The 15616-nt window shown below is 49.1% G+C and overlaps 1 protein-coding gene across 1 annotated transcript in view; it reads right to left on the bottom strand.

Moving 5' to 3' along the window:
- The window catches only part of LOC119976524 (golgin subfamily A member 4-like), a 1176663-nt gene that overhangs the window by 1019243 nt on the left and 141804 nt on the right, over positions 1-15616 (bottom strand). Inside the window, exons 24-25 of the mRNA XM_038817077.1 lie at positions 10620-10655; positions 2919-2945 (exon numbers count right to left, since the gene is read on the bottom strand). Coding sequence (XP_038673005.1) covers positions 2919-2945; positions 10620-10655 — 63 coding nt within the window. The remainder of the gene's footprint in view (positions 1-2918; positions 2946-10619; positions 10656-15616) is intronic.

Below are 15616 nucleotides of genomic sequence, written 5' to 3'. Positions count from 1 at the left end.
ATGAGCTCCATGAACCCACTTATTTCCTTTGCCATTGGTGGCACCCTGCCCGTTTTCGAGCTTGACCAGGGTCCTTTCCTCAGTCTAACCTGGTCCGTTACCTTGAGGTGCATCTTCTGCAACATCACCACGTCCACCTTCAATCCCCTCATATGCGTGAACACGCATGCCCTTTTGACCGACCCATTTACCCCTTGAACATTCCAGGTGATTAGCCTAGTTGGGCTCATTGCGCCAATCAGTCACCCCGTTTTTAGACCGGCCACCAGCCCATGGCCCGCAACTCCGCCAGTCCATCATCAGGCAAGCCCCGACCTCCTCTCTGTCCCTCGGCCCAAGACCGTCCCTCACCAGCAAAACATTCACACCCTGCCCCCCCCCCAGCAACAACACCCTGTAACCCAATCCCTTTCCTAAACCAAACATATGCACACACCCCACTGCACTTCCGAGAGCTAGCTCACGCAGCTAGCCTTGTGGTCCCATCCCCGGCGCCAGATAGTCTACCAAAATCGTACCCACAACCACCCCCCCCCCCCCCCCCCCACTCATGCAAACAATCTCCAACATCAAACAATTCCCGCACAATTGCCCAACGGACAAAAAAAACAAGATCCAAACTAGCACACCACCATCCCCCAACAGTGTAGGTGAAAACCTAAACTCTCCCGGCTCTACTGCTGGTTCCAAGCAAAACGAGAAACGTTTTACAAAACCAGAGAAGCAAAACAGAGAAAACAGAAACACGAATTTTGCAGCCAAATTCAAAAGTTCTCAGTCCTTTATCAGCCCTTTCATTTTCGCAAAGTCCAATGCTTCCTCAGGTGACTCAAAGTAAAATTGCTGGTCCTCATGTGTGACCCAGAGAAGGGCTTGGTATAACAGTACAAACTTCACCTTTCTCTTGAAAAAGATCACCCTGATCTGATTGAAATCTGCTCTCCTCCTGGCCACCTCGACACCCAGCTCTTGGTAAACCCACTGGATGCTGTTGTCCCAGTTGCAGCTACGTGTCTGCTTGGCCCACTGCAGAATACGCTCCTTATCCGAAAAACCGTGGAATCTCACCACCATAGCCCTTGAGGGTCTCCCATTCGCGGATTATTCGTATTTGCTCTGTGAGCCCCATCCACCTCCAAGAGCCAGGAGAATGCCCCAACCCCCAGCAACTTCTTAAACATGCCTGTGACATATGTCCCAGTGCCGGTTCCTTTGAATCCCTCCAGGATCCGGACAATTCTTAAGTTCTGCCGGCGGGAACTAGTCTTTAGGCCCTCCACCTTCTCCAGAAGCTTCTTTTGCTGGTCCATCAGCATCCCCACTCCAGCGCCACCGTGGTCCGATGCTCCTCCTGCTCAGCCAGCGCCATCTCCACCTTCTGAATCGCCCGAACCTGGGTGGCCAGCCCGTGCTACAGCCGCTCAACCGACGCTTTTATCGGGTCAAGCAGTCCCGTTTCTGTGTAGCAAAGCCTTCTTGGATGACTTGCATCAGTTGCTCCATAGACTGCTGGGCTGACAAGCCAGAGGTTCGCCCCTCCGCCATGCTGGCACCTGCTGCAACTACAGCCCCCGTCTTCTCTGTCTTCTTGCTTGTGCACTTACGAACAATTCAAGTGCTTTTTTCCATGCACCGAAGTGGCAATTTATTCGAGAATTGCCACGACCATCAGTTCTACAATTCAAGTTCGTTAACAGATCGAGGGGAAAGGCCCAAAAGTCCAACCAGAGCGGGAGCCACCAAATCTGCGACTTACTCCTTTGTAGCCGCCACCGGGAGTGCAGGGCCGGTACTGAGTATGATCATGGAGGACGTGTCGTTGTTCAGCCTTACTGATTGTGGTCTATGAATCAGGAAGTTGATGGTCCAATTACAGAGGGAGGAGCCAAGAGCATGGTTTTTGAATTTGGATATGGGTTTGACTGATGTTATGGTGCTCTAGGCTGAGCTGTCGCTAATGACTAGGAGTCTATGGTAGGACTCCTTGTTGCTGAGATACTCCAGGAATGAGTCTAGTGCCATGGAGATAGTGCCTGTTATATAACAGTTGTGGCGGTATGCAAATTGCAGTGGATCAAGGCATTCTGGGAATATGGAGTTGATGTGTCTCATGATCTGCCTCTCAAAGCAGTTCGCAATGATAGATATCAAGGCCACATTGTGATTGGAAAGTTGGCATGGACAATAAATGCTGGTCTAACCAGGAACGTCCAAACCCGTTAGAATTTTAGAAATATGCAGGAAACATCGTCAATCATTCATACAATTTATCGTTATATATTATACACACAAAATATAGTTGATATTGCTATTAATTTGTGTCTATTTAATTAAATATTAAGAAATGACAGTCTGATACATGATCATAACGATGTAAAACCAGATGTGATCGACGAATGATGCCATGCATGAAATTCATGTTTCTGAATGAATTCGTTGAAAAACATTAGAAAGGGTGAAACTAAAAGTCACAAGTACTTGTTGCCCCTGAATTTGAAATTTGGCTGAGCTTTAAACGAATAGCTGGTTGCATAACTTGCATATCTCTCGCAGTCATTCCCATTTTCTGGCTGACCGAAAGAAACACGTGATATTGGAACTTCCATCTATCTAAAACATCTGGTGTGACGTTGAAGGATTACAAAGTGCATTTAATTTTTTTTTATAATTTCGTGTTGTAGTCAAATTAACGGCAAATCATCCGCACGATTTTTCCACTATCATTGTCTTTGATGGGGCAAGGAAAACGCGAGTATTCCACAGTAATGGCTTTTATCTGTCTTGAACCGATTTTCCACAGGAACTTTCTGCACGCGGCTAATATTATAAAATGTTCTATATTGTTTCAAATGAAATTTATAAACAGTGAATAATTGTTTGAATAAAGAAGTCTTGACAATAGATTATGGATCATTTACCTGTATCCCTATCGTCGACTGTTTCCTCTGTTGGGCGGACAACAAAAAGCAACGAACTGAGGAACTGGAGACGTGTTTGCTAGAGAAAATATGATTTTTTTAAATGTTTTTTATTGAGTTTTCATATTTTAATTGAATAAATAACAAATTATTAGAGAGAGAAAAAAAAACACGCAAAAATTAACATGTATATTTACAGGTAAGCATCTTCGTAATAACAACTGTGGCCACCCCCTTTAGCCGGCATACATATTTTCCATTCCCCAATATGGCCAAGGCACATGTTTATAGGCATTTATTTACAGTTTTGTTTTGGGCCTTAGCTAGCCATCAAACACCCATAACGAACCCGTAGCCCTCCCCCCCCCCCCCCGCCCATACCTTCCCCCGATTCCCGTCCATTTCCCCCTGTTTCTTGGCCACCCAACTATTCTTCCTCTTGCATGTTGACCACAAACAGGTCCCGGAACAATTGCATGAATGGCTCCCACGTTCTGTGTAAGCCGTCGTCCGACCCTCGGATGGCGAATTTGATTTTCTCCATTTGGAGAGATTCCGAGAGGTCGAACAGCCAGTCTGCAGCTCTGGGCGGTGCTTCTGACTGCCAGGCAAACAGGATTCTACTGTGGGTGATCAGGGAGGCAAAGGCAAGGGCGTCCGCCCTCCTCCCCAGGAATAGATCTGGCTGGCCTGAAACCCCAAAGACCGCCACTATCGGGCATGGCTCCACCCTCACCACCACCACTTTGGACATAGCCTCGAAGAAGGCTGTCCAGTACTCCACAAGTCTGGGGCAAGACCAGAACATGTGGGCGTGGTTGGCCGGGCCTCTTTGGCACCGTTCACATCTGTCCTCCACCTCTGGGAAGAACCTACTCATACGGTTTCTCATTAAGTGGGCTCTATGTACCACTTTTAGTTGCATCAGGCTGAGCCTTGCGCAAGTGGAGGTGGAGTTGACCCTATGCAGTGCTTCACTCCAGAGTCCCCACCCTATCTCAATCCCCAGGTCGTCCTCCCATTTCATTCTTGTTGCGTCCAGTACGGTGTCGTCCCTTTCTACCAGTTGGTAATACATGTCGCTACAGTTCCCTTTCTCTAGGATACTTGCGTCCAGTAGGTCTTCCAGTAGTGTCTGTCGTGGCGGTTGTGGGTACGTCCTTGTCTCCTTTCGTAGGAAGTTTTTGAGCTGCAGGTGCTGTAGCTCGTTCCCCCCAGCTAGCCGAAATTTCACTGTCAGTTCGTCCAGTGTTGCGATCCTGTCGTCCATGTATAGGTCCCTGACTGTCAGTGTCCCCCCGTCCTGCCTCCACCTTTTGAAGGTGGCGTCAATCAATGCTGGTGTGAACTTATGGTTGTTGCAGATGGGAGCCTTGTCTGACATTTTGGTCAGGCCAAATTGCTGCCGCAGTTGGTTCCAGGATTGGAGGGTGGCTGTCACCACTGGGCTGCTGGAGTGTTTTTTGGGTGGGGATGGGAGTGCTGCCATGGCGAGGGCCCGGAGGGAGGTCCCCATGCAGGAGGCCTCCTCACGCACCCACTCGGCTTCTGGCTCCTGGATCCATCCCCTTACTCGCTCGGCTGTTGCCGGCCAGTGGTAGAACTGTAGATTCGGGGGCAGCACGGTGGCCTAGTGGTTAGCACAACCGCCTCACAGCGCTGAGGTCCCAGGTTCGATCCCGGCTCTGGGTCACTGTCCGTGTGGAGTTTGCACATTCTCCCCGTGTCTGCGTGGGTTTCGCCCCCACAACCCAACAATGTCCAGAGTAGCTGGATTGGCCACGCTAAATTGCCCTTTAATAGAAAAAAATAATTGGGTAATTCAAATTTATTTAAAAAAAGAATTGTAGATTCGGGAGGTCTAACCCCCCCCCCCCCCCCTGCCCCCCGGATTTTGTTTTTTGTAGGACCTTCTTTGGGATCCTAGCATTTTTACCCCCCCCCCCCCCCCCCCCCCCCCCCCCATACGAACGCCATGATAAGTTTGTCCAGCACTTTGAAAAAGGCCTTGGGGATGTAGATCGGAATCTATCTAAACAGGAATTGGAACCTGGGCAGTACGTTCATTTTGATCGTCTGGACTCTCCCCGCGAGGGAGAGTGGGAGTGTATTCCATCTTTGCAGGTGCTTTTTTACTTCCTCCGTCAGGCTGGTGAGGTTCCATTTGTGGATCCCTTTCCAGTCATGGGCTATTTGGATCCCCAGGTAGCGGAATTTGTGTCGGGCTTGTTTGAACGGCAGCCCCTTTTTTGCTGCCCCCCCCCCCCCCTTGCGGGTGTACTAGGAAGATCTCGCTTTTGCTCATGTTGAGTTTGTAGCACGAGAAGGCTCCAAAGTCTTTCAGGAGCACGAGGATTCCGTCCATGCTGCTTTGTGGGTCCGAGATGTAGAGGAGCAGATCATCTGCAGAGAGTGAGACCCTCCAATTCTTTGCTGCCCTGAGCGCGATTGCTAGCGGTTCGATTGCTAGCGCGAACAGCAGCGGGGACAGTGGGCATCCTTGTCTGGTGCCCCTGTGCAGCTGGAAGTATTGGGAGTTGGTATTGTTGTTCCGTACACTCGCCATGGGAGCGTTGTATAGGAGCTTTACCCAAGCAGTGAACCCTGTTCCAAGCCCGAACCATCCAGTACCTCTATGAGGTATTTCCATTCGACTCTGTCGAAGGCCTTTTCTGCGTCCAGGGAGACAATCACCTCTTGTGTTCTCTCCCCAGAGGGGGTCATTATCACGTTCAGCAGGCGCCTGATGTTCGAGGTAAGCTGTCTACCTTTGACGAAGCCCGTCTGGTCCGCTGTGACCACCTCAGGTACACAGTCTTCTAGCCTTTTGTCTAGGATTTTGGCCAGTATTTTGGCGTCTGCGTTCAGCAGAGATATGGGTCTGTATGACCCACATTCTTTTGGGTCTTTGTCTTTCTTAGGCATCAGCAAGATTGAGGCCTGTGCTAACGTGGGTGGCAGTGTGCCCCTAGCTAGAGAGTCTGTGAACATCTCCTGCAGGTGCGGGGCCAGCGCTGTCGCAAATTTTTTGTAGAAGTCCGCCGGGAATCCATCCGGTCCTGGCGCCTTCCCCGTCTGCCTGTAGCTAATGCTGTCCATGATCTCTCCCAGTGCTAGTGGTGCTTCCAGGTCCCGTTTTATGCCCTCTCCCACGACTGGTATGTCCAGTCCATCAAGGAACCGGTTCATCCAGCCTTCCCAGTTGGGGGCTCTGAGGTGTGCAGCTCTTGGTAGAAGGCCTTGTTTTATTAATCCTCTGGTTCTGTTTCCAACGTGCCTCTGGTACCCCTGATTTGCGCAATTTCTCTGGTGGCGTCCTGCTTTCTCAGCTGGTGTGCCAACAGGCGGCTGGCTTTGTCTCCGTGTTCGTACTGGGTCCCGCGCGCCTGGCGGAGTTGGTGCACTGCTTTCCTGGTGGAGAGCAGGTCAAAGTTCCTTTGTAGTTCTTTTGTCTCCGCCAGGAGCTCTACGGTCGGGGCCTCGGAGTATTTACGGTCTACCTCCAGTATGGAGTCGACCAGCTTATGTCTAGCCACCCTTTCCTCCCTATCTCTTTGTGCTTTGAAGGCAATGATTTCCCCTCTTAGTACAGCCTTAAGCGCTACCCAGAATGTGGAGGATGAGACCTCCGCATTTTGGTTGTTCTCCGTGTACTCCACTATGGCCTGCGCTATCCTTTCGCTGAAGGCCTTGTCAGCTAGTAAGGTACCGTCCAACCTCCATGTGGGGCGCTGGGACCTTCCCGTCTCTAGCCGCACGTCCATATAGTGTGGAGCGTGGTCTGATATCACAATTGCGGGGTATTCCACTTTGTCTATCCCTGGAAGCACCGTTTTCCCCACCACAAAGATGTCAATTCTGGTGTATACGTTGTGAACTGGGGAGAAGAAGGAGAATTCTTTCTCCCCCGGGTGGGCGAACCTCCAGGGGTCCACTGCTCCCATCTGCTCCATAAAGTGACTGAGTTCCCTTGCCATGCTTGAGGTTTTCCCCGTTTTGGGGTTTGATCTGTCCGTCTTTGGATCCTGTACACAGTTGAAGTCCCCCCCCCCCCCCCCCCCCCCCCATGATTAGTCGATGCGTCGCTATGTCCGGTATTTCTGCCATGGTCTTTTGATGAAATTCGTGTCGTCCCAGTTGGGCGCGTACACGTTGACTCGGACTACCGGCGCCCCTTCCAGGGCCCCGCTGACCATGACATACCGCCCCCCGGGTCTGTAACCGTCTTTGTCGCCCTAAACATTGTCCTCTTGCCGATCAGGACCGCCACCCCCCTGGCCCTTGTCCCATAGCAGGAATGGTAGGTTTGTCCCACCCAGCCCTTTCTTACCTGCAGTTGGTCCTGCTCCCTCAGGTGCATCTCCTGGAGGAAGCTATGTCGGCCCTCATGTTTCTGAGATGGGTGAGGACTCTAGATCTCTTCACTGGGCCGTTAAGTCCCCTTACGTTCCAGGTGATTACCCTGGTGGGGGGCTTCTTCCCCCTCGTTCCTGTGGGGTTAACCATATTTACTTGGTGGATGCGCCCCTTCCCTCCGGGGTTTCCCTTTGTTAGCGGGCCGTCGAGGATGGCCACTATCACTGCTCTCCCCATGCGGTCGGGTCTCTGCGCTCCAGGGTTTCCCCTTGTCCCGAGGGCACCCGCCGTGGCCGTCCACTATGTGTCCACCATGTGGGTAGTCCCCTGCACTCCGGGGGGGCCCTTCGCCCACAGACCATACTGGGTGGGTGCTTCCAGCGGTTCCTTGTTTCGAGCCCTTGGTTGTGGCACTTTGTAGCCCTGTTCCTTTTCTGGCCTCTTTTGTCCCTTTGTCCCTGCATTTCCCCTCCCTGGTCTCTCGCTCCCTGTGTGCCCTCCCCTGGTCTCTCCCTTCTCCCTCCTCCTCTGTATACCCCTCCTTTGCCCATCTATCCCCTATTCCTGTCCCTGTTTGCTCTCCCGACTTTGATGGGTGATTCCCCCCTCCCCTGCCTGGCGCCTTCCCCCCCCTGTTTGAGGTGCGCTGCGGCCCTGCTTTGTTGCGTGCCCCCGGCGCTAGCTTTCCTGTTAGTACGGAGGCTCCCCTCTTGGAGAATGTTGTCACACTTCTCCTCTACCTGGCGTCTACGGTTTTCTGCCTGCTCTTCCCCAATCCTACCCTGCACCCCTCTCCCTTCTCCAATACTCTTGTTCCATCGTGCTGGGGCCTGGCGTCCCACCTGGTGCGGTCCCTTGGGTAGTGGGTTGTTTTTGGTTCTAGGTGCTCCTGCCGGGGGGGGGGGGGGTTGGCTTTGCCTCGCCCCTCCACACACCCCCGTCGGCGTGTCGTTGCTCCTTACCAGGGGCCCCTCGTCCCTACCTCCCCTGGTGTTTTTCCAGCCCGTGTTCCTCGACGAACCTATTCGCCTCAGCAGGGGCTGTAAAGAAATATTCCTTGTTTTGGTATGTGACCCAGAGTTTCGCTGGGTACAGCATACCAAAACGCACTCTGCTCCTGTAGAGAGCTGCTTTCGCTCTGTTGTACTCAGCACGTCTCTTAGTTATGTCTGCTCCAAGATCCTCATTGATTTGGATGGCGTGCCCTTCCCATTTGCAGGCTCTATTTTCCTTGGCCCAGCGCAGGATTGTCTCCCTATCCCGGTACCGGTGCAGTTTGGCTGTGACTGCTCTCAGTTGTTCCCCTGCCCTGGGCCTCGGGCGCAGGAACCGACGTGCTCTGTCCATTTCCGGTGGGGTGGGGAAAGTGTTCCTCCCCACTAAGTGGCCCAGCATCACAGCCACGTATGCTGTGGGGTTTCTACCCTCGGTCCCCTCTGGAGGCCCACTATCCTAACATTTTGCCTTCTCGAGCTGTTTTCCTGGTCATCTACCCTGCCCTTCAGGCTCCCCTGTGTTGCGCCCAGTCTCGCCACTTCCCTCTCCAGGTCCGTGACCCGGTCGCTCATGTCGGTCGCTGCTTTCTCCAGCTCTTTAATGGTTGCCTCATGGGCTTCCAGTTTCTCCCCTTGGGTTTCCAGTTTCTTCCCTTGGGCATCCACTTTCTCCTCCAATCTGGTCAGAGCCTGCTGCACCCTTGACATGGTCCTGGTCACTGCTGCCTGTACTGCGGCCTCTTTGTCTGCTTTCCCCTCTGCCTTGATTGCCTGCAGCTGCTCCCTCACCACCTCGGTAAAGGCTTCCTTCCAATTCCAGCCCCCCTTTAGCCCTAGGGGAGAGGGTACCTGTCTGTCCAGCTCTTTTTGATGCGGCAATACATCCATCTCGCCGCTTCGTGTGCTAATTCGCTCGCCTGAGGTGGCTTGCCCTTTGTCCCGTCTGCTTCTGGTTCCCCCTCTCCCTTGGCCCCCTTCTGGCGTTTTTTTCTCCCCCTTCCCATTTATCTTTTCTTCTCCCTTGTTTTTCTTTTCCCCCCTTTTCCGCACCCTATTTTTATTTTATTTATTTATTATTTTTTTTAATACTTTTTTTTTGTCTCTTCCTTTTTTTTCCTCTACACCCTTCTTTCCTTTTTCACTTTATTTTCTTTATTTATTTATTAATTATTTCCTCTCCCCCCCCCCCCCCGCCCTTTTATGCAACTCCTCTCAAGTGGGCTTACTTTTGATGGGTGGGTGTAAAAAGAGAGAAAATAATATATATACCCCTCCCCCTCTCTCTTTAACAGTTTTCTTTTGGGTTTTTAAAAATAAAAGTCCTCTTTTTTTCCCCCTCCTTTCTCCTCACTCATCCAGGAGACAAAGAGAGAGAGGCTTTTGCCCAGTCCCTTTGTCCTTGTTGCCTCGTGGTGGTCGCTGCCGGTTGGGGGTTGGGGGGGGGGGTCGGTCCCCGCTGCTCGGTCCCCGCGTCCTCCCGGTGGGGGTGGTTAGGTTGCTGGCCGCTGCCGCCGGCTGGGCCCCCCTTCGGCACTGGCCGCACCACTCCTGGCCTGCGTTGGGGGGGGGGGGGGGCGGGGACCTGACGTTGCCGCACCGCTCCGCTCCTGGCCTGCGTTGCGGGTGGGAGGGGGGTGGACCTTCCGCTGCCGCTGCCGCACCGCTCCGCTCCTGGCCTGCGTTGGGGGGGGGGGGAGGGGTGTGGACCTGCCGCTGCCGCACCGCTCCGCTCCTGGCCTGCGTTGTGGGTGTGGGGAGGGGGGGGGGGACCTGCCGCCGCACCGCTCCTACCGCTGCCGCTGAGCCGCTCCTGCCGCGGAGCCGCTCCTGCCGCCGCCGCCGAGGATCCTCCGCTGACAGGTTTGTTGGGGGGTGGGGGAGGGGGGGGGGGGCGTGCGTCCCTTTCCTTCCCTTCCCTTCCCTGCTCTTTGCCGCTACGGGAGCCCCTCTCCGTGCCACCGCTCCGCTTGCCGACCGGAAGTCAAGCCACCAGAAAATATGATTTTAAAGGAAACTTAGAACTAATGCCGAAGCCCTCTCCCACAAGATTTAAAAGTGAGTTTGCTCCATTCCAATTGCGGAAATTAACGAATTTTATGTGGGGCAGAGAACGATGTATTTATAAGAGCTTGGGAAAGTTTTAAAAATCTAAAGATAATTGCTTGATTCGGAACAATGCATGATTAATTCACAACCAACAAATATTTCAACAGCCGGGATGTCCAAAATATTTCTTAGTCTAAAAACATTACTCGCACACAATTGTAGCCAATGCAATGTTCAAGTGATGACCTTAAAGTATATAGAAACTGCAAAGTAGGTAATTTCTGAAACTGGTCGCATGGCGCACCTGAAGTTTTTAATTGTTTTTCCAGTCTTGCGATATCTGAAAGAAGAAATAATTGCTAAACTATTGAATTTTGTAGGGACTAATTAGTAATTATATCTGTTCTTCACATTACAAAAACATAAGCTACCAGATTCAGACAGCGAGACAAAGAATGGAAGTAAAAGAAAGAATCGGACAGGACTTGAAGCAGATTGTAAGCAGTTTCAAAAGATGGAAAGCATGCCAGGTGATAGTAAAGGCTTGGTTGATCCTCTCGGGTCGACTTGTGGGTTATATCGCCAGCAAGTCATAAATACTCGAACAAGCAAGGTGTTAAATCCCAGCAGTCTGTATCTCAAGAAGGCATTCAGGCGAATAGAATCTGACAGTGCAATTAGAAAGTCTACGCAGAACTGATAGTTGTGTGCAATCAAAGAACAACGAGCAAGGAACATTACAGCACAGGAACAGGCCCTTCGGCCCTCCAAGCCTGCACCCACCATACTGTCCGTCTGAACTAAAGCTCCGCACCATTCCGGACCACATCGTTCTATTCCCATCCTATTATTGTATTTGTTAAGACGCCCCTTAAAAGTAACTATTATTTCTGCCTTCACTACGTCTCCCGGCGGCGAGTTCCCGATTCCAACCACCCTCTGCGTCCAAAACCCGCCTCGTACATCTACTTTAATAATAATAATCGTAGCTTATTGTTGTGGAGGAGAATGCTGAGACCCAGGCTATTAGAATATATGGCATTGAGGTGCGTAGGGAAGAAGTGTTGGCAATTCTGGACAAGGTGAAAATAGATGAGTCCCCGGGGCCTGATGGGATTTATCCTATGATTCTCTGGGAAGCCAGGGAAGAGATTGCTGAGCCTTTGGCTTTGATTTTTATGTCATCATTGGCTACAGGAATAGTGCCAGAGGACTGGAGGATAGCAAATATGGTCCCTTTGTTCAAGAAGGGGAGTGGAGATAACCCCGGTAACTATAGGCCGGTGAGCCTCACGTCTGTTGTGGGTAAAGTCTTGGAGAGGATTATAAGAGATACGATTTATAATCATCTAGATAGGAATAATATGATTAGGGATAGTCAGCATGGTTTTGTGAAGGGTAGGTCATGCCTGACAAACCTTACCGAGTTCTTTGAGAAGGTGACTGAACAGGTAGACGAGGGTAGAGCAGTTGATGTAGTGTATATGGATTTCAGTAAAGCGTTTGATAAGGTTCCCCACAGTCGTCTATTATAGAAAATACGGAGGCTGGGGATTGAGGGTGATTTAGAGATGTGGATCAGAAATTGGCTAGTTGAAAGAAGACAGAGGGTGGTCGTTCATGGCAAATGTTCAGAATGGAGTTCAGTTACGAGTGGCGTACCACAAGGATCTGTTCTGGGGCCGTTGCTGTTTGTAATTTTTATAAATGACCTAGAGGAGGGCACAGAAGGTTGGGTGAGTAAATTTGCAGACGACACTAAAGTCGGTGGAGTTGTAGACAGTGTGGAAGGATGTTGCAGGTTACAGAAGGACATAGATAAGCTGCAGAGCTGGGCTGAGAGGTGGCAAATGGAGTTTAATGTAGAGAAGTGTGAGGTGATTCACTTTGGAAAGAATAACAGGAATGCGGAATATTTGGCTAATGGTAAAATTCTTGGTAGTGTGGATGAGCAGAGGGATCTCGGTGTCCATGTACATAGATGCCTGAAAGTTGCCACCCAGGTTTATAGGGTTGTGAAGAAGGCCTATGGTGTGTTGGCCTTTATTGGTAGAGGGATTGAGTTCCGGAGCCATGAGGTCATGTTGCAGCTGTACAAAACTCTGGTACGGCCGCATTTGGAGTATTACGTACAGTTCTGGTCGCCTCATTATAGGAAGGACGTGGAAGCTTTGGAACGGGTGCAGAGGCGATTTACCAGGATGTTGCCTGGTATGGAGGGAAAATCTTATGAGGAAAGGCTGATGGACTTGAGGTTGTTTTCGTTAGAGAGAAGAAGGTTAAGAGGTGACTTAATAGAGGCATACAAAATTATCAGAGGGTTAGGTAGGGTGGACAGTGAGAGCCTTCTCCCGCGAATGGAGGTGGCTAGCACGAGGGGACATAGCCTTAAATTGAGGGGTAATAGATATAGGACAGACGTCAGAGGTAGGTTTTTTACGCAAAGAGTGGTGCGGCTGTGGAATGCCCTACCTGCAACAGTAGTGAACTCGCCAACATTGAGGGCATTTAAAAGTTTATTGGATAAGCATATGGATGATAATGGCATAGTGTAAGCCTTTAGTTTTTGACTTCCCATGTCGGTGCAACATCGTGGGCCGAAGGGCCTGTACTGCGCTGTATCATTCTATGTTCTATTGTTAGTTGTAGGCTTCAATGAAGTTACTTTGAAAAGGCTCTTCAAACCTTGCCCCTCGGACCGATGCCCCCTTGTAATTGACACACACCCTGGGAAAACCCCTCATGTTTAGATTTTGGACAAAGTTCCAGAATGGATTTGATGGACCGAACGTTATTTTCACTTTCGATGTGCTCTATTACGTATTTAGCATGCATTTTCTATCTTCCCTCCTTTATTTAGAGCGCATGTTTCCAGACCAGGATTTATGGAGAGCAATTTAGCTTAAAAGCAAAGACGGTCATGACTTGTTTCAGCCTTAATTTTGTTCACACGTTTTACTCTTTCTGTACATCAACGGACATTTATGTTACGAAAATAAAGTAGACGATGCGGCAAGTACCCTAGAATTCTGACAGCATCTGTGGAAAACAAAGAGTTGCCGCTTCAGGTCACTGCCTCGTGAAAGGCACAATCTGAAACGCTGGCTCTCTCTCCCTATACACAGGCAACCTCAGACCTGCTGAGTATCCTCAGTACTCTCTTCACTTAGTTCAAATTTTCTGCATTTTGCCCAGAGAAATTTCCATTGTTGATTTCTAATTCAATTTGTCACAGTAACTTATTTGAGGCCAGGTTGCTGGGAATGGAACAAAATCTTAATAAATGTAACGTGGTGGATTTAGTTGAAATAGCTAATAATTAGACCAGTCACACGCTTAAGCTGAAATATTCAGTAAGACAAGCCAATGAAATTGTTTTGGAACGGTTTTGCGGAAAATAAAATAACGTCGACAATTTGAGGGGCATTTAATGAAAGATACATTAACAGTCTAATACGTGCATTAATATATGATCACGTGCATGACCAAGTTACTGATGAACTGCATACACTGCAAAATGTACTGGTTGTAGTGAACACCATTTTCCATGCAATATCTGACCAATTCCATGGTAGTATATGCAATTAACAATAAACTATTGATTACGGGCGTTAGTAATAAAATGAAAAATAAAAAGCGTTTCATTTCTACTGCTCGAGTTAACATCTGAGGTCGAGTAAATCAATTAAGGCCAAAGCAGCTTTTTTACCAGGTAATTGCACTTCCACTTGCCAATTGATTTTATTTAGCGTATTGCACAAAGTGGACTGCCAATTCAACGAGCAGAGCTCTGGAGTCCCGAAGGGTCGTCTGGGCCGTGTTGGGCAGGAAAACACAATACACAACGATTTAAGTAATTGAGATTAAATATTGCCATTGAGGACGCAAAGTTTGAAGTAGGTGTATCAACTTCAACAATTCACACAAAGCCAAGTCGGAGCTCCAACGCTAAACAATAGAAGGATCAGATGTGTTTGAACAAAGTCCCTCTCCCCATAATTTAATGACTGAAACGAGTTCATCAGATATTCGAATATTCTTGAGAGAATGATGCCTGAAATGAAAACTTCGCTTTTGTACTTATATCGGTCAAACAATTATGGTTGACTTATACGATTTTTCCTTCTGTCATTTATGCAGAATTATTGAAAGCCCTGATCGATAAGGTATGGCACATCATTATATTTCTTCCGCAAATAATTTTGTCCCTTAGCATAGGATTACATCTATACATGCAGGTGATGTACATATATATCAGGAGGAGTAAATGGTATGAAGCGCCAAATGCCTTCATCAGAAGCAGGGGAAGAGTTACAGGAGGAAAATAACGGCCCTAACCAAAAACCGACTTTACTGCTCATTAACTTTTAATGGGAAAATAAAGGTTATATTAACAAAAGATATTCCATGAACATATTCAATTATTCACGTAGTAGTGAATGCTCCAAATGTCGCTGGCACAGAATATCAAACAAGAGTATTTCGGGGACAATGGGTGTTAACTCTTCCTGGAGCGAGCTGCGCAAATGAAAAGCATGGAAGCTTTAAAACAGTGACCAGTCACACTGGGAAATCCTGTGACACAACCGTGATTTGAAAGAAACTTAGTATGTCTCATAAACGTCCATACTGCAACTTTTAGAGCAATTTACAGTATGTTAAATGATCTGATGGAACAGCTCCAAGTGACAGTGTAAGAAAAAAGGCTGGGCACAGTAACATACTTACAAGTGAAAAACACGTTAGTACGTCGGTAATCATGACATTCACCAATTAAATGTTTTTGCAAATACGTTGCCAGGATTGTGTTGCCCGATATGCAATTGCATATTTCCGAGCCTGAGTACCTGGAGATCATTCATGTCGTCCAGCGTATCAATATAAACTTGAATGAAAAGTTGACCGCTGACCAAAATGAGGAGAACCTTTTGACAATAAATGATGAGCTTCGAATTTACCTCAAGGGTAGACAAGGGTACAGCCTGAAGAATCGTTCGCAAAAGGGAAACATATCGGGGTGCTTGGATATGATGTACGGAAAGACAATCGGGAAAATTGATAAAATCGTTATGGAAGTGCACAAAATGTATAGTTCATCCAAGTATGGCTTAATTTTTGTGCTCTTGTTCACTGAGTTTTATAACCTTTTACAAGCGTACGAGCTCTCCAATACTTCCGATCTTCGCCAGTGGGGGCAGACGTACCTCCAACAGACAATCTGCAGATTGATGTCTCAGTGGGACGGAATGATAGGAAGGTATCAACTTACACTTCAGTGGGTTTTGATGTTTCAACTTCTCA

This window comes from Scyliorhinus canicula, chromosome 13 (genome assembly GCF_902713615.1).
Source record: "Scyliorhinus canicula chromosome 13, sScyCan1.1, whole genome shotgun sequence".
NCBI classification, from domain to species: Eukaryota; Metazoa; Chordata; class Chondrichthyes; order Carcharhiniformes; family Scyliorhinidae; genus Scyliorhinus; species Scyliorhinus canicula.
This window is presented reverse-complemented; position numbering and strand designations above follow the sequence as displayed.